This window comes from Aotus nancymaae, unplaced genomic scaffold (genome assembly GCF_030222135.1).
Source record: "Aotus nancymaae isolate 86718 unplaced genomic scaffold, 86718_ANA_hifiasm-v0.15.2.pri h1tg000059l, whole genome shotgun sequence".
Lineage (NCBI taxonomy): Eukaryota > Metazoa > Chordata > Mammalia > Primates > Aotidae > Aotus > Aotus nancymaae.
Window position 1 is genome coordinate 56,850,723 of NW_026988473.1, and position 18,472 is coordinate 56,869,194.

General features: G+C 46.4%; 2 protein-coding genes across 8 annotated transcripts in view; one reads left to right on the forward strand and one right to left on the reverse strand.

Annotated features, from left to right (window-relative positions):
- ATG16L2 (autophagy related 16 like 2) overlaps positions 1 to 15,672 on the forward strand; it is a 28,900-nt gene extending 13,228 nt beyond the window's left edge. Inside the window, exons 15-19 of the mRNA XM_012456929.2 lie at positions 417 to 566; positions 784 to 831; positions 936 to 1,037; positions 1,356 to 7,246; positions 11,233 to 15,672. Of these exons, the coding sequence (XP_012312352.1) occupies positions 417 to 566; positions 784 to 831; positions 936 to 1,037; positions 1,356 to 1,443 (388 nt within the window). The 3' untranslated portion in view covers positions 1,444 to 7,246; positions 11,233 to 15,672. The remainder of the gene's footprint in view (positions 1 to 416; positions 567 to 783; positions 832 to 935; positions 1,038 to 1,355; positions 7,247 to 11,232) is intronic.
- FCHSD2 (FCH and double SH3 domains 2) overlaps positions 8,651 to 18,472 on the reverse strand; it is a 298,118-nt gene continuing 288,296 nt past the window's right edge. For all 7 annotated transcript variants that reach the window (XM_012456918.2, XM_012456915.2, XM_012456914.2 and 4 more), the window contains 6 exons: positions 15,287 to 15,370; positions 14,989 to 15,166; positions 14,498 to 14,718; positions 13,344 to 13,473; positions 12,776 to 12,858; positions 8,651 to 10,764 (listed from right to left, as the gene is read on the reverse strand). In XM_012456918.2, the coding sequence (XP_012312341.1) occupies positions 10,681 to 10,764; positions 12,776 to 12,858; positions 13,344 to 13,473; positions 14,498 to 14,718; positions 14,989 to 15,166; positions 15,287 to 15,370 (780 nt within the window). In that variant the 3' untranslated portion in view covers positions 8,651 to 10,680. The remainder of the gene's footprint in view (positions 10,765 to 12,775; positions 12,859 to 13,343; positions 13,474 to 14,497; positions 14,719 to 14,988; positions 15,167 to 15,286; positions 15,371 to 18,472) is intronic.

Genomic DNA, 18,472 nt, shown 5'->3' on the forward strand with positions numbered 1-18,472 from the left:
GCGAGGCTCTGTCTCAGAAAAAAGAAAAAAAAAAAGCAAAGCTAGAGCCAATGCTAGGCCTGCCTCAAGCCTCTACTCACATATCTGCAGCTATTATTGTTTGCAACTCTTCTTTATCTCTCTCGTATTTTTTTTAAAGACAGACTTCATTGCTCAGAAGAGACGGCGCTTATTTTAGTGACCCAAGGGTTTCAAGGGCTCCAGCTTTCAAAGTCTGTCTAAGTTCCTCGATGGAGGCAGCTGGCTGCAGTGGGGAGAAGGGAAATGAGTCACTGGCAGCCTTTGCCCCAGTGATCCGAGGCCCTGGGGTTTCTCTGGACATGGTTAGCTAGGAAGGCTGCTGCGCCTGGCCCCTTCCTGTCAGGAGTGGCCTAGCTAGGCTGTTCCTCATCCCTGTCTCTGTCTTTGTTCTTCAGGGGGCCCCACTGCACCCAGGTTATCCCTGTGCAGGGCCGGGTCACCTCCTTGAGCCTCAGCCATGACCAGCTACACCTGCTCAGCTGTTCCCGAGACGACACACTCAAGGTCATCGACCTGCGTGTCAGCAACATCCGCCAGGTGTTCAGGTACCAGCCTGTGCTTGCTGACCCTGTGGCCTTTGCTTGGACAGCTGAGCCTCTCTTCTCCTCTAATAGGCCCTCTTGGGCTCCTCCCTGGAGGTCCATCTAGACCAGGTCCTACTGAGGTACCAAATCCTTTGAGATAGAGGAAGCTGGAAGCTCCCTGCAGAGGGCAGAGACCAGTGGTTACCTCTGTTCTGACGCCAGCCCTGTCTATCCTCAGGGCTGATGGCTTCAAGTGTGGTTCTGACTGGACCAAAGCCGTGTTCAGGTATGTTTGGGAGAGCATATACCTATGCCCAAGTGTGCCCTGCCGGACCCTGTGTGTGCCCTCCTCTCTGACCCTCTTTTCTTGCTCTGCTGTGGCCACTATAGCCCGGACAGAAGCTATGCACTGGCAGGCTCCTGCAATGGGGCCCTTTACATCTGGGATGTGGACACTGGGAAACTGGAGAGCAGACTTCAGGGACCCCATTGGTGAGCATGGCCTCCACCCGGCCACCTGCCTGGCCCCAGTCCTGCCAGGCTGATTCCAGGTTCTGACATACTCAGGACCCGGGAGTCCCCAGCCCTTGTCCCTCCACCTTCCAGCCGACCAGAGCCCTTTGCAGTTCACAAGGTACTTTCCACATGCACTGGGTCTGTCCTCTCCACAGCCCTGTGAGCTCACTTTACAGATGAGGAAAAAGGCTCAAGAGAGGGCCTCAAACTGCTCAGGTCCAGCAGTAGGGGCACAGCCCGGTTGCAGGTACAGTTCCTGAAGCCCCCCTGAAGCCTGCCCCTCCTTTTCCCCAGCACTGCTGTCAACGCCGTGGCCTGGTGCTACTCCGGAAGCCACGTGGTGAGCGTGGACCAGGGCAGGAAGATTGTGCTCTGGCACTAGGGCCACGACTTCCCTGCCTGAGCTGGAGCTCTTGCCTGAAGTCTGAAGCTTCCCTGGGCACATAGGGTTCCTGAGCCAGTGGGGCTGGGGTTGGGAATGGGGATGGCCTTGGGATTTAATGGGGAAGAAGGCCTGGCAGGACCTAGCCTGTTTGCTTGAAAATGAAGTATGTGTTGCGGTATTACGGTAGTTTTTCTTTGTATTTTTATCTCTATCTCCTCACTTTTTCTCCCAAAGTAGAAAAAAATTTTATAGCTAAACTGCGTCTGCCTGCCTCTTTGCAGCATTCATGGTACAAAGACCTTTGGGTTAGTGGACTCTGGAAGATCCAGGCTTGGCCCCCTTCCTCTTTCCATATAGAGCTGGGGCAGCTAGCCCAGCCTCTGCCTGGGGAGACACGTGCTGCTCAAGTCTAACCATGGAAACAGTAGGAAGAAAGGCCCAGAGGCGGCAAAAAGAGCCATGGATGTGACTCTTGGTTCAGCCTGGTCCTGAAGCCAAAGCGATATGTTGGGCCTACCTGCTTCAGGGACTCAGGGTAGACTGAAGCTGAGGAGGGGCTGTGAGAGCTCTAAAGAGGGAGCAGGGAGGCAGCCCAGAGGAGTCCTGGGGGGGTAAGATCCTAAAAACCCAGGTAGTGATATCAAAGTCCTTGGTATACAGGGTCTCCCTTAGACTGGATCTCCATTCTTCCTCCAGAGACAGAGTCCAGGGTAGGGCAGAGCAGGGTCTCTGTGGGTCTGTGCCTGGGGGAGGGCATCTGTGGGCCAGACTTGGGCCTGGGGCTTTGCTTACAAGGCAGAGCCCACAGGGCAGAGTTGGGGCAAACCAACTTTCTTCACCAACCTAGGGCTGGCCACAGGCCTGTGGAGACAGTGTTGGTTAAATGGCAACACCTATATGCCGCTGACTCCCAGACCACTCACTACTCCTGGCCCAGCTGCTTCCTGGCCATCATCTCCCATGCAAGTGACCTGTTCCTCCTGCACCCTATCCCTGGGACCTTGTGCTATTGGATCTAGCACCCCTCCACCCCTCCTGCCACTGTGGGCCACCCTCGAGACCTGCAGCCTTCCCATCCAACCCTTTACTATGGCCAGAGCGACTTTTTGTTGCTTTTGAGACACAAAAAAGCTTACTGCAGCTTCAAACTCCTGCAACCCCAAACCCCTGGGTTTAAGCAGTTCTCCCACCTGATCCTCCCAAAGGACCGGGGTTACAGGTGCACACCACCATGCTAGGCTCAAGAGTGACTTTCTAGGGTGTCGTGATCACAAGTCCAATCCTTTGGAGTTCCCCTGCTGCCTTCAGAGACCACCCCCAACCCCAGATGAAACTTGGAGCCCTTTGGATGTGACCCTGCTGGCTTCTCAGCTGCATCTTCATTTCCTTGCTATTCATTCATTACTTGTTTAGAGATGAGGTCTCACTATGTTGCCCAGGCTGGTCTCACTCCTGTGCTCAAGTGATCCTCCTGCCTTAGCTTCCTGAGTAGCTGGGCCTACAGGTGCTTGCCACCATGCCTATTTCCTTGCTATTGTGAGTGCATCTCAGACATGCTTTTCTGTCTTTCCAGAATGTTCTCCTTCCCTCCCAGCCCCAAATTCAAATTTTTCTTTCAGGATCCCCCTTCCCTCACCTGCCAGGCTGAGTAGAGGCCACCTCTGTCCCTGAGCTCCTTTTGTATCTGCCTTCCTCCATTTTAAGACAAGAAACTCTTGGAAGAAGCCAGGATGGGAACAGATTCCCTGGGATCAGGCCTGACACAGAGAACGCCTCAGGGAATGTTTATTAAGTGGTTAAATTCTCTTATTCGGGCCGGATGCAGTGGCTGTTGCCTGTAATCGCAGCACTTTGGGAGGCTGAGGAGGGTGAATCACCTGAAGTCAGGAGTTCGAGACCAGCCTGACCAACACAGTGAAACCCTGTTTCTACTAAAAATACAAAATTAGCTGGCCATGGTGGTGCATGCCCGTAATAGCTACTTAGGAGGCTGAGGCAGGAGAATCGCTGAAACCTGAGAGGAGGAGGTTGCAGTGAGCCGAGAATGTGTCATTGCACTCCAGGCTAGGCAACAAGACAGAAACTCCCTAACAACAACAAAATTCTCTTATTCAAGGACTCAGCCAATCTAACAGTTTAAGAAGTCTTGGGTTCCAACATTCTTTGACACTAGGACTTCTACCCTGCCCCAGCCCTCATGTTCTGGCTCCCAGCAGCCACCAGGGGTCACCAGCTGCCTAGTCTACTGTGGCCATTCCCGTCTCCAGGGGCACGCAGCTGGGGAGACAAGACACTCCGGCAGCACAGTGACTGAGCCCTTAGGAGGTGCCAGGCCTCACCCTGCACCCTTTCTGCAGTGTTATTTGCGTCTCCCAATCACATTGCCATGCAGATACCATGTTTCCCAGGTGAGAAAACAGCTCAGAGAGGCCACACAGCTTGACTGTGGCTGCATTACACACACTCTTGGCAGGGCTACCTGGCATGCCCCTGTCCTCTCCCCCAGGATGTGCCCCCTGCCTGCCACCTTGGGGGTTGAGGTGTGATGCTAGCCTGTGTCTAACCTGACTCCCCCACTGCATCTTCACCCTTTTCTGTTCTGGGTCCTGACCTGGATGGTTGGTGTCCTTTGAAGCGAGGGACGTGCAGGGACACAGGAATGAAGGAACTTGAATCCTGGGAGGCACTTACCAGCTGTGCCATTGTGTTTCTCCCTCATTTCACAGGGTTGTAGTGGAGACTACTTAGAGAGCCCAGAGGAGGTGCTCAGGAAATGGTCTGACTAATCTCTGGGACAGTGACCTTTTGGCTCCCCCAAAACCTTCCCTTCTACTTTACGGGCGCCAGTCTTACCACACACGCTGCTGCCGTCAGGTGGAGTTGCCTCTCTCAGGGAACACATGTTCACCTTAATTTGCTTGGAGGTCCCCCTCCCAATAGGAGGGGGTGCTTCCTGGAAGAACAAGTCTGGAAGGCCAGACAGGCCAAGGAGTTCCTGGGAATGAGGTAGGCAAGAGGACGAGGAGCTCACAAACTGAGCAGAGGAGTTCAGAGGGGCATGTCAGTGGGAAGGCTGTTCCTCCCGCCAGCATCTTCAGTCCCATCCAGCAGAGGGGTGAAAATAGACGCCGACAGCCCCTCCAGGCTCTCAGCCGTCAGTGCCCAGGTTTTCAGGACTCTGGTGCTTGGGTTGCCTGCCTGAATTTGGGTGCCTAGCTCAAATATGGAATGGCCTGCACTCATGGGTATAAAACCTGAGGCCCAGAGATAGGGCAACTCCTTTGGGTCACAGAGCAGAGCTGGGATAAGAACTCAGGCCTCTGATTCCCGCTTTTCTAAAAACTGGATTCAGGTTCTAAAAAGGGGCTGGCCAGACCTTCTGGAGGCCTAGTCCTAGGTTCTCCAGTTCTGTCTTCCTGGGAGATCTTGGGCAGGTCACAGTGACTTCCAGGCTCTCCCACCTGTGAAACTTCCTGCCCCAAGCCTCCCTAAAGGTGACACAGCTGTTCTGCCCAGCTGTTCTGTAGGCATGAGGACCACAGCCTCTGCCTGCCCTGCCCAACCTCAGGCCTTAGTGAGCCTGAGATCCCAGTGAGGGAGAAATGACAGATGTCCCTATCCTGTGCTCCTGCTGCCCCTTGGTCATCTCTCAGTCCCTGACTTCAGTCTGCTGTTCCCGAGTCTCTCCAACCAGATGCAAGCCCCTCAGTGACAAGGGATGGGGCTCCAGAGATGTGAACATGACCTGGGGCAGCAAATTTGCTGAACTGAATAGAGGTGTTCTCCAGAGAGATCTGACACCATCAGATGTGGACCCATTTGTGAGATTCAGACATACCCATGCTTGGATATAGGCCCTTCCACTGGAGGCACATCCACTCATCACAAGTATTTTCAGTTTATCTGTACATTACCCTGTTCCATCCTCTTGGATCTTAGAAGTTTGTACTATCTGCTTGTTCCCACTTTACAGATGAGGAAAGCAGGGTCCAGAAGGTGAAGGGATGAGCCTAAGGTCACAGCTAATCTAAGGTGGCACGGGAACTGGAATACATCTTTTGGCTGTGCTTTCTCTGTCCCTCACAGGAGCAAGTGGTGAAGAGTGAGTTCTGTATGCAGTGTAGAAGGGCTGTGAGCCCTGCCCCTGGGTTCTTTTCTGTTATGTTTCAACATAAAACAATCCAGGAAAAGGCCAGGCACAGTGGCTCATGCCTGTAATCCCAGCACTTTGGGAGACTAAGGCAGGTAGATCACCTGAGGTCAGGGGTTTGAAACCAGCCTGGCTAAAATGGAAAAACCTGTTTCTACTAAAAATACAAAAAAATGAGCCAAGTGTGGTGGTGCATGCCTGTAATCCCAGCTACTTGGGAGGAGAATCCAGCTGAGGCAGGAGAATCGCTTAAACCCAGGAGGTAGAGGTTGCAGTGAGCCAAGATTGCACCATTGCACTCCAGCCTGGGCAACAAGAGGAAAACTTTGTCTCAAAAAATAAATAAATAAAACAACCATTCCAGGAAAATATTCCCAGACCAGAGCTCTCAGAAACAGACATGGTAAAAGTGTGTTTTTTGGCCTCTGGGACCAAGGGAAAATAGTCCAGGAACAAGATGCTCTTTGGCATTCATTTGGTTCTTGGCAGATCAAGCAGTAACAAAGCAAACATGGGAAGAGTCTAGGAGGAAACTTAAAAGTTGTAGAATTTGGGGATAAATTATAATCCTCCCCCTTCTAACCTAAAAGTTCTGTAATTTAGTTATATTTCTGTCATGAAAAACAACTTCACGATGAACAAAATAAATTCGAAGATTCAGAGCAGCTGGATTTCTTCCTAAGGCCACTGAGAGAGGGCTGGGCAGTCATTGGCCACAAAACCAAAAGCTGCCACTGTGCTCTTCAGGCAGTGAGTGGATTGTGAAGCCTGGGATGCAGTTGCAACCTAGAGGATAAGGGTTTGTTTTGTCCTAACTCCCAGTTGGAGAGTCCAGTGGCTTGTTTTCTTTTCAATTTCTTGCCATCCAGAGAAGTCTGTGTATTAGTAAGTCTGGTTTCAAATATTGTGACCTTTTTTGTGTGATGTCTCTATAGAAACTTAACTGATCCAGGGCATGAGAACTGGATAAGCCCTTGGAGATCACCTCATTCCATTCCTTTTTTGAGACAGAGTTTCGCTCTTGTTACCCAGGTTGGAGTGCAATGGCGCGATCTCGGCTCACCGCAACCTCCGCCTCCTGGATTCAGGCAATTCTTCCTGCCTCAGCCTCCCGAGTAGCTGGGATTACAGGCACGCGCCACCGTGCCCAGCTAATTTTTGTATTTTTAGTAGAGACGGGGTTTCACCATGTTGAGCAGGATGGTCTCGATCTCTTGACCTCATGATCCACCCACCTCGGCCTCCCAAAGTGCTGGGATTACAGGCGTGAGCCACTGCACCCGGCCCTTTTTTTTTTTTTTGAGATGGAATCTCATTCTGTTACCTAGGCTGGAGTGCAGTGGCATGATCTTGGCTCGCTGCAACCTCTGCCTCCCGGGTTCAAGCAATTCTCCTGCCTCAGCCTCCTGAGTAGCTAGGATTACAGGCACCCGCCACCATGCCCAGCTAATTTTTATATTTTTAGTATAGATGGGGTTTCACCATGTTGGCTAGGCTGGTCTTGAACTCCTGACCTCAGGTGATCCGCCAGCCTTGGCCTGGGATTACAGGCATGAGCCACTGTGCCTAGCCATCATTCCATTCCTTTTAAAGTTGGAGATGTGGCAGCTCAGAGGGAAAGGTCTTCCATCAAGCAGGGTCAGGGCTAAGGTCAGTTGATGTCCTCCCACTGGGTCTCTGGCTTGTGGATGTAGCTAGGGTGATGGGCCAGAGAGGAAGGGGATCTAGGTGGTGTGCTGAGAACCTGTGGCCTGATTGTATCATCCATTAAGTCAGTTCCTGTGATGGAGGAGACCAAAATTTAGCTATGACGCTGGCGTGAGGCAGTTAGCTCAGCTCTGCCCTTGGTCACAGATGGCACCTTCAGTACTGAAAGCAGCTTTCACTGGTAGGGAAGGCAGAAGATGGAAATGACATTTCAGGTATCCTGACAGCCCTTCCCACAGTTTTGGTAGAGCACTTCACACACATTCTTTCCCTTGGGCCTTACGACAACCTTGTGCATTACTGTGGGCCTGGAAGACTATCAAGGACCCTAGTTCTGAAGGGAAGGACACTGAGAAGAAGCAGGAGAGGTGGTGGTGAGAAGAGTTCGTGGTGACCAGCCTGTGCCACACACTTTATATGGCCTTCCTGGAGCTAGGCTTTTTCTTAGGTTCCAGATGAGGACACAGGCTCAGTCCCCATGGCTGTCAATTGGTGGAGCCAGGATTTAACCCAGACCTCCTGGCTCCCAAGTCCATCTGCTGTTGGGAGTATAAATGGGTACAGTTCTTATAGGAGATCAATTTGGCAAAATCTAACAAAATTAAATACACACATACCCTTTTCTCTCAAATTCCACACTTAGGAATCTATCCAACATTTATACTGGAACATATTTTTACATAAACAAGCAATACGTATACTTATAAGTCTTATGCACAGGAATATGTCTGGAAAAAATGCTTACTCCCTGTCCCCAGCTTCTGTGGGGCCCTTCCCCAAACAGGCTGTGTCCTGGTTCTCAGTGTGGCTGGCTGGAAGCCAGAGGGACTCAGCCTTTAACTAAGAATGCTCCATCCATGCCTAGGACAGATAAAATCTCATTTCACATGATTCATTACTCCTTAGGGTGGAGGTTTAGGAAAGGGGAGAGGCATCCAAACTGCCCGCTTCCTGGAAGTCAGTGGTCACATCCTGCATGGGGACTTCAGTGCCCTTCCTCTGATTCCTCCAGCAACCGAATCAGAGCTCCCTGCTCAGCTGACTCTATGCTATCTGCCCCTCCTTTCTAGCATGTGCCCCACAGTACTGTCCCTCACATATTTATTTTTCTTATGGGAAAAGCAAAGACCATAACCTATTTATTGCCATCTCTAGTACTCAGGATATTACCCCTAGCATATGGGTGGCTTCAGGGACTGTTTGTCTCATGGATGGATTAATTTAGTTTCTCCTTCTCTATGTCTTTAACTGGTTTAAAGCAGGGCCCAGGAATGTCTTTATAAGAAGCATGGGCTTTTTGGAAAAGTCTATTTACCCAAATCTTTCTATATTAAAACTTAGAAAACATAATTCCATTTTTTTTATTATTCAACATTTTATACATAATAAATACAAATTTTTTACAGCCACTGTAAAGAAAGCACATCTGCACAGAGGCTCCCTCTGAGCCCTGACCTGTGCACTGTGGTGCTGGATTCTGTGTCCTGGATGGAGGAGTTATTTTTGAAAAAGGAGGCATATTTTCACAACTTTGTTTTTTAAAATAAAATTAGCAGCTCTTCCAAAAAATATTTAAAATATAACAAAAGATTCAAATAACCCTCTGAGGTTGTGGAAAACCCAAATTCAAGGACAATTTGGCTAGCTAAAGAGAGAATACAAGACTGGGTGGTAAGAACTGCTCTATTTAGTAAGCATTTGAAGATTTTTAATACGTTAGCAAACTTTAAAATCTTAAAAACCACCCTTTTAATTTCTTTTTTAAACTTAAGAATAAGTTTGATAAACACAAAAGACCTCAAATAGATCAACAGGTTAAGAAATGTAAAAAATAACAACAAAAAACCCCCCAAATCATGGAGAAGATTCATCAATGGGTATTGTCACTGAAGTGATCAAAGAACTAAACATTTCTTCAGCTATGACCTTACTTTTGGTCAAAAATCCCATGGGGACATTTGGCAAGCATTTCAAGTTTTTTAAGATTCTGAGGAGGGAAGGAGTTTTCAAAGCATAATACAACTTTTAGATTAAATTCTGCAAATTTGATTCCTTAATCAAAGGGAAAAAAAAAACTACAACTGGCAAACATCCCTTAGTCCCCAGGTATCACGCTCCCTACCTTCCATAGGAGCAGACGGTGGAGAGCCAGCACCCAACTTGGGCATCTGCTGCTGCAGGCTTGCTGGCCTGCAGAGGTGGCCACTCCTGGCTTTCCCTGTGACACACAGAAGACACCTGTCTTTTCCTGGTCAATCTGTAGTTGTGCAGGGTGCACAATCCTTCAGTACTTTCTCACAGGAAGCTGGTTTCCTCCACAGTCCCCCAGCTTCTTCCTTCCAAGGAAATGTGAGGGTAGTGGGACCTGGATGCTGCACTTTCCACCGTAGCAGTTGGTCGGGACCAGCCACAACCTGGCTGTCTGGGCTGGTCTGCTGGATTGGGAATAAAATAATGCCAGGGGCCTCCCCAGTAGAGAAGCTCAACAATGCAGGTATGTATCCTTAACTTATCTAGACATTCAGATTCTAAGGATACTGGTAAGAAGACTATATGCTGTAAAAATTAAGATGAAAAATACCCAAATACAAAAGAACATTATATTGGCTAATTTCAGATCTGGAAACTCCATTTCTGCTTTAGCTGTAGCCTCCTTTCTATTAGTCTATGTGATGGACAAGATGTGGCTACTAGTTCAGCCCCTTCATATTAGCTCCGCTAATTCTACATGAATGGCATAGATATTAATATGAAGGACACTGTTATTTTAAGTCTGTTAGTTGTGAAAGAGATGTGCGTTAATGCAATTGGCGCTAAATTCAGGGCAGTCCAATTTTCCCAATAAGGTTTCACTTTCTCAGTCTGGGGACTAACCTTGGGGAGGAGCCAGCCTCTCCTGAAATCCCTCCTTCTGTTTCCTTATGTAGCCAACATGATCTGATTAATTCTCAATCAGATGAGCAAAAGCCACTTGAAGAAAGATGAAAATGTTTGCCACATTCTTGTGGCCACAGTAATATACTGTACGAGTGCACATGATCAGTAATTTTGGGACTGTGCCCTGGAATGAGGCCTGGTCTTGAGTTTCATATAAAACCGGACCACTGTTAGGCACGAGGGATGCCCTCCTCTCTTCTCCTGGGGTCCGCTAGGATTTGTGCTATGGTAGGAGAGATGACATAGAAAATGACAACAAAAAAAAGGCACGAAATATTCAAAACATGGGAGGAGTCTACCAGGCCACCTAGTCACACATAATCCTCCTTGTTTTTGCTCTGTTCAAGAGTCATCATCATGCAAAGGTGCCTAAAAAACAAGACTGGCCAAACTCCAAGCCTGGCCTTGATTGTAGCAGTAATGGATGGGCAAGCCCATCATCACACCAGTGTGATTTCCACATCTTCAATCTTCTCTGCTGGCCTTCGGTGATTCTGCGTAGGTGGAGGGGGAGCTGCCCGGACCTGAGCAGGAAACAATTATGTAGACTGTCAGTCAGTTCCTGACTCAGTATCTGAGGCATTCCCCAAACCTAATCACTTATTTGTCTAAGGACATGAGCAGCCTAGGGGTCTCAAAAATGCTGTAAGCATGTGCTTTTCTCTTCACTATTTCCTACACTGAGAAGCAGTTGTTTTTAATGAAATGTCAAGCCCATAAATCAGCTTCTTGCCTAGGCTAAAAACCTCATGGGCACAACAGTCCCATGACTAAGATTCTAGCACATCCTCCAAACCAAAGTTCTGGTTGGAAGCAAGGGAGAGCAACACTTAGAGAACTGAAACATTTTAACATGTCTTGGGAGAAGAGTTACAAAAGATAAGGCTAGAAAGTAGGCTGGGGTTAAGTTGTGAAGGGCCTTAAACCATGTTTAAAAATCTGTGCTTTAAGAAGAAAAAAAACTAAAAAAAAATCTGTGCTTTATTCTGTAGGCAAAAGAGTTTTTGGTGGATTTTACGCAATATCAGATCTGTGAAAAGATGACTCGGGTAACAACTGGAGAAAAGATCAGAGGCAACCAAGAGTTCAAGTAAGAAGGCAACTTAGGAGACTTTTGTAATCCTCTGAATGAGAGTTGACAATAGCCCAAACTAGGGTACTGGCAGTAGGGGAAGTAGAGAAGTGGAAAGATTTGTGAGCTGTCTGCAAGGTATACCTGGTAGGATTTGGGGATGACTGTGGGAGGCAGGGCCAGGAGGTATTAAGAATGATGCCAGAACACCAGTAGGATGGGGAGTTCCATTTACCAAGATTGGCAATATGGGAGTAGAAACATGTCTGGGAAGGAACATAACTCATTCTTGCTGAGTTTTGGGGTTCTGGGACATATAAACTAAGACATCCACAAATCTGAAGCTCAGAGAAGAGATCGGATTGGCAGTTATAAATCAGATTTGCTGATATATAAATGGTTATCGTAGCTGTGGAAGTAGATGAGGTCACTTGGCAAGAGTGCTTTGAGTAACTTCAAGAGAAGTGGCCCAGGGACAGAACCAGAGAAGAATTAGCAGAGATGGGTGGAAGCCAGGCTGCAAACCACAGAAAGGTAGGACCAGAGAGGAAGAAAGCAAATGAGGCAAGTGTGGAGAAGCACATCAGCCCACTGCTCTCCGTTCCCACTCTTACCCACCAGTCTACGCTGCTACCACCTCTTTCTTGGATGCTGCTCCAGCCTCCTAATTGCTCCCGCCTCCTAATTGCTCCCTATGCCCTTTCTGTCACCTCCATCCATCCTCCACTTGGCTGCCATGGCGATGCTTTAAAAATGCACCAGCCACAATACTGTCCAGCTTACCACCTTACAATGGCTTCCTATCTCATTTGGGATAAAGACTCAAGTCCTTAACAAGGCACTCAATACACATCTGCTGAATGAATGAAGCCAAAGGAAGCCAGTGGTAAAGGAATGGTATAAAAAGCTAATAGGTCAAGGAAAATAAAATTGCAAAGTATCCAAATGGATTACCAATGTGAAAGTTATGACCTTGGAGTACAGTGATGGGTGGAATGCAGATGGCAGTAGAGTGAAGGGTGAGTAGAGGTGACTTTGCAAGAATATATTCACCCTGAGAATAGACGTTCTTTGAGGCCATGAAGTTAGCTTATTATTTCATCTCAATATTCGTCAAAGAGGCAAACAGAGGCCTGGAAAATTAAATGCTTACTAAAAAAAGTGTTTCACAATTAGCCCGCTTTAATGCTCATAAAGCTTGTTCTAATCTAAATACACTTTCATAGTCATCACCTTGCAATCTCACCATGGCTCAATGAAAAAAGTTCCAGTGTAGATTAAATGTTCCAAGATGAGTTGATTTCTAAGGCCTTCCTTTTCAATAGCTCTTTTTACCTTCCCAAACCCAGTTCATCCTTGTTTGGCAGTCAGTAAACACATGTAGGCAACGAGGAAACATTAATTCCTTACTTTCAATTTGGAAGAACTATGCAATCTATAATCCTGTGAGATAGGAGACTTACAGGTCGTAGTTTGCCATATGAGGTCTCAGGAGTGTGCTTTGATGCCTGTGAGAATCCTGGTGACTCAGCATGAAGGCTGTTTTCTAAGGGAGAAAACCAAAGAAGCTCATTTTACTTGAGCTGTTGAGCAATAAAAATGCTAATGCAAGGCCTGTATGGTAGCTCAAGCCTGTAATCCCAGTACTTTGGGATACTGAGGTGGGAGGATTACTTGAGGCCAGGAGTTTAAGGCTGCAGTGAGCTATGACCCCGCCACTGCACTCCAGCCTAGGTGACAGAATAATACCCTGTCTCCACAAAAAATATAAAAATTAGCTGTGTCTGGTGGTGCATGCCTGTATTCCTAGCTACTTGGGAGGCTGAGGCGGGAGGATCACTTGAGCCCAGGAATTAGGTTGCTGTGAGCTGTGATCATGCCACTGAACACCACCAGCTTGGGTGACAGAGTGAGACCCTGTCTCCAAAAGAAAAAAGAAAAAAAATGAATGCAGTTTTGTTTGTCCTTCAGGCAAATATGTAGATTTCTGAAGTGAAAATGCATTTAGACCCATGCCCAGGAAATCCTTACCGTTTGCTGAAGGAGACCGGGGAAAGTACAGGGAGCTCCTCTTATCTGGGCTGGGGTAGGGGCTGCTGGGAGGCTGGTCGTACAATGGCAGTGGAGGCAGGGAGGCGTGTGGCTTGGGGGAAGGAGAGATCTGCAGCAAAGGGAAGAGAGGTTACCGGGTGCTCAAGTCCAGGAAGGAGAGCCTGGCTGCTTCTCTGACTGCTCTGTATATATCCCTTTTCTCTGAAGCAAAGCTGACTACTGAAACTTGTCAACCTCATTAGAAGCAAATGAGCATTATTAACCACCCCAAGCCCCAATTCTGCATTGCACTTCACTTTTTCCTCTTACAGATCTCATCACGTTACTGATTTTAGTTTATCTTAAACAGTTATCAAGTGAAGTCACTCTCTAGGGTTCTATTGAAAATGCACCAAATTAGTCAATTCAGTAAATTTAGCAAAGAACAACAACAACAAAAGGGACAAGTTGGATTTTTTTGGGTGAAGATAAAATACCTAGCACAAAATAGGTTTTATGCATGTTAGGCTAAGGGGTCACAATCACCATGCAAACAAGATCAGCAAACACGTTCCTTCTTCCTCTACCTACCTGGCATGCAGTGATAGATGCCTGAGGGGGAAAAACTAAACTCTGACTGAATTAGGGGTTTCCTTTAAAGGCTGTTTCCTTGTGATGAACTAAGTCTAGGGCCACTTGAGTGGGGAATGGGGGCTCTAGCAGGCTCATTAATTCTCTGAAATAGATTGGCAGGACCTGGGCTAGGCAGAGAGGCTCTGAAAGTAAGGGAGAGAGAGAGAGCCAGCTAAGAGTTTTACTACATAAATTAACCACAGACAATGCCTTCCCTCTTCAGTTTGTTTCTTTCTCTCCACCAAAATGATCTTTGGTATGTCACATATAATTTGGCATTTTGGTTAACCGACTCAGGGACGAGAATGTGGGAAGATGGAGGTGTGGGAGGATGGCCATATTACACAAGGGACTGACTGACAAGTCTCTGATTTCTCAAATGCAGTTTTGAAGACACTGGCAACCAAGGATCAGTGAGGGTAAGGCAGAGAGACTACAGCCCACTTTGTGGATCCATAGACTGCTTGGGAGCAATTTTTCTTTAAACATCTTTTAATTCAACTGTTTGTCCTCTCATGTACCTGAATCTCTCTCATCCATGGAGTGTCACCATTTTCTGAGGCTGAAAGTTCTTCTACTAGCACCGATGGAAAAACTCCAATCCGCCCATTGAATTCCCCTTCCCAGAAGCCATCATCATCTTGGTTTTCTTTGTTCAAGATACGGATTATTGCTCCCTCAGGAAAAGATAACTCATCATCTGTCTGGCCCTCGTAATCATAAAGTGCTTTCACAAAACAGACTAGGGAGCAAGAGAAAGACAAATCTGGTAAGATAATTGACAGCTGGTTGCTTCTGCAACCACCCCTATGCTCACATGACAACTAAAAGAGCATCGTACAGAATAGGATTAAAGTTGTAATATTTTTACTCAGTGATGATCAACTTTAGGGTTCTACTATATGCAGGACAAATGTGACCAAATAAAGGGAAGCATATTATAGGATAGGAGCAAAGTTGTGCTTTTAGGTCAAATGTGACCAAATAAAGAGTGCCTTGTTTCAGTCTTTACCACTGGCATCTCCGTTGAGGCTGCCTGAAACGAGTTCTGCTTCTGTGGAATTGCTGGACGTGTGTGACCGACTGTCCAAAGCGGCCAGGGACTGCAGCATGCTCAAGAGGCTGTTCGAGGTGGGAAACTGTAGGTACTTTTCTGGCACATAACCCACTTGGCCAACTTTATTTCGAGCCTGGGTAAAAGACATGTGACAAAACAAGTTTACACACACAATTCAGGCAGGGCACAACAAAGACCAAAACAAACTCCTAAAAATGTCACAAGAAGGGGCGATATGAGCAAAGGAATATACCTTTACCCAGTCTTCCATATCTCCATCTTCAATCACTTCTAACACCTCATGTTCCTCAATGGTCAACTCATCTGGTTGAGAAGCCTGCAATGTAGGATGGTCATGGACAAAATTAAAAAGGTTAGATAAGGAGCAGATGTGAGCTGATCATGACAAAAATGGGGGATCAAAATATTGAAATGATTTTGAGAAACATGTTGAACATAAAAATTTAAATGCTGTAAAACTATCATAATGAAGTGAAGTTTTACTTCAAAAAACTAAACAAATAAAACCCTAACAAAAACGGAAGGAACTGAATCCTCAAGAGGCAATGAGTTTCAACGAACAGAACATGTGAGCCTGGGCAACATAGCGAGATCCCATCTCTACCAATAAATAAATAAGTAAAATTAGTCAGGCATAGTGGAACGTGCCTGTAGCCCCAGTTACTACTCGGGAAGCTGAGATAGGACGATCGCTTGAGCCTGGGTGGTTGAGGCTGCAGTGAGCCATGAGCATGCCACTGCACTCCAGCCTGGGCAACAGAGCGATACCCTGTCTCTGAACAAACAAACAAAAAAGAGCACTTCCTGGAAGCAGAGGATCCAGGTTCCAACTCCAGCTTCTGTATCAAGTTATTCAACTTGATGCATCCATTTCTTTAAAATGACAATCCTGCCATTCTCTGGATGATGTGAGAGTCAATGTGGGATGAATAAGCATAGAACTGTGATGCTTTGGGAAGCAAAGGCAAAGGAGAAGGCACTGAATTGGAACTGCTACCAGAGGGCTGCCATGGACAAGCATGCAGTGAAAATGCAAAGAACTATGTACATGAATTTGATGATTGTGGGTGCAGTGCCTCGGATTGATCTGGAATCACTGTAAAGCAGTGGCCAAAAGAAGAAAATTGTAGGAAAGGAAATGATTGAGATCAGTCATGGTTTGCATTTTTTATGCTCCAACTTAACTATGGAGACTGGGCTGATCCACTTGCATTTTACTGCACAAGCTGCTAACTGTAATGGTTTCATTATCCCTGACAGCAGCAGTCCACCAGCATCAGCCACCCACATGTTGCCCTTGAGATGCCAAATCTGTAAGAAAACTCTCTGAAGCTCCACAGAGGGGCTGGAAAGTCCGTGTGGCTTTGCTTCCTAAGAGCCTTCCCTGTCATGTGTCATAGGCAGGGGCTGCTGGCTTTTGGCGCTCTAGAAAACAGTATTAAAAGCTTTCCCCAAGACCCAAGATCAGTTAAAACCATCACCTAAGACCATAAAGCTTTTCAAATCTCACAATCTCAAAGTGTAAAATTAACTCCAAGTTACACAAACAAAATAAGGCAAAAAAGGGGTCATTTTCAAGATTCATTTCCCATTTTATGAACATTAAAACATTTCATCAAAACCCAGATTCTGGATGTTGTCATTAGCTCCCTGAGACAGAAAAATAATATTGAGGATGGCTAACCAGTCACAGAATACACCAAGGCCAGATTTTAAATTACTTCTTATCTCAAAATATGAGGGAAAAAACCCACTCATTCACTCTTGATAGCTTTTCCAGTAGAATTGCTTCATTACTCTGAAACCATACTACTGTGCCTTGAATATGGCAACAAAAGGCACTTTTGTAATAAAAATGTTTTCCATGGCAAGACCTAAAAAGTATCAACACAACCAGACATTAATGTGTGTGACAGCAAACCAGGGGAGGTAATACACTTTTAAATATACTGCTGCCCTTATAAAGAGCTATGGAGAGGCTGCATGAGGTGGCTCATGCCTGTAATCCAAGTATTTGGGAGGGTGAGGCGGGTGGATCACTTGAGGCCAGGAGTTCGAGACCAGCCTGGGCAACATGGAGAAACTCTGTCTCTATGAAAAATGCAAAAAATTAGCTGGGTGTGGTGGTGTGTGCCTGTAATCCCAGCTTCTAGGCTGAGGCTGAGGTGGGAGGATCACTTGAACAGGGAGGCAGAGGTTGGAGTGAACCAAGATCATGCCACTGTACTCCAGCTTGGGCAACAGAGCGAGACCCTGTCTCAAAAAAAAAAAAAAAAATGGCATGGAGGTCTGTGCGTGTTTTTCAACACTGCAGTGCTAGTTGTCCAATGTAAGCAGACACTAGCTTGATCATCCCATCCTAATGCAGTGATAACCAATTCTTTCACCTTACAAGGTCCCCTGCACACACTCTGTTCTCTAAGCATACCATGTTCTTCCTTGCCTCTGTGCTTTTATCAGGTGTTCTGTCCAGCAGGCTCTGTTCCCTCTTTCCTATCTGATGAATGGACTTAGATTACTGTGGGTTTAAGTCCAGCTTCAGTATGTTTTTATGGGCAATTGACCTAAGACGTTTTTGAACCTCAGTTTTCTTTTTTCCTACTAGAATATAAGCTCTATGAGGGCAGAGATTTTTGTCTCTTTTGATCAATGCTATATCCCAGAGCCTAGAAAAGCCCACAGCACTGATACATGGGAGGTGCTCAAGCACTATTTGTTGAATGAATGGGGTGTTTGATAATATCTTCCTCATAGGGTTATTGAAGAGATTACAAATAAATAAATAAATAGTAGTTACGATTAATTTTGATTTGAGACCGAGTGTATGTTTTCCCCGACTACGCATGATGAGTAAGTTGCTCCTCCTTTTGTTCTTAAAAGGCTCTGAGCGTACCAGTAACACTGACTACCATGATGCTCTCGTGAGCTTGTCCTTGTGAGCTTCCTAAGAGAAACACTTAATTAGATAGGGACATATTTCTTTTCACTTACCCCAACTAAAGATAGTAAGTGAGCAGTAAATGGTTATTAAATACACATATGCTCTTATACTGTCTCCTTAAGTCCTAGTATCCAGTGACAACCAGAGTTGACAATATCTCTCCAAATTTCCTGTATTTCTTTTAAAACAATATGCTTTTCCTGATTATATCATACACGTTCATTGTAGAAAAGCTGGAAAATATGCATAATTGAGATATCATGGTGCATACAATTTGGTATCCTACCTTTTAATTTGATATTAGGACATAAGGGTTTCTTCTTATATAGAAAAACTCTTTTTTTTTTTTTTTGAGACAGAGTTTCACTTTTGTTGCCCAGGCTGGAGTGTAATGGCGTGATCTCGGGTCACCGCAACCTCTGCCTCCCAGGTTCAAGCGATTCTCCTGCCTCAGCCTCTCAAATAGCTGGGATTACA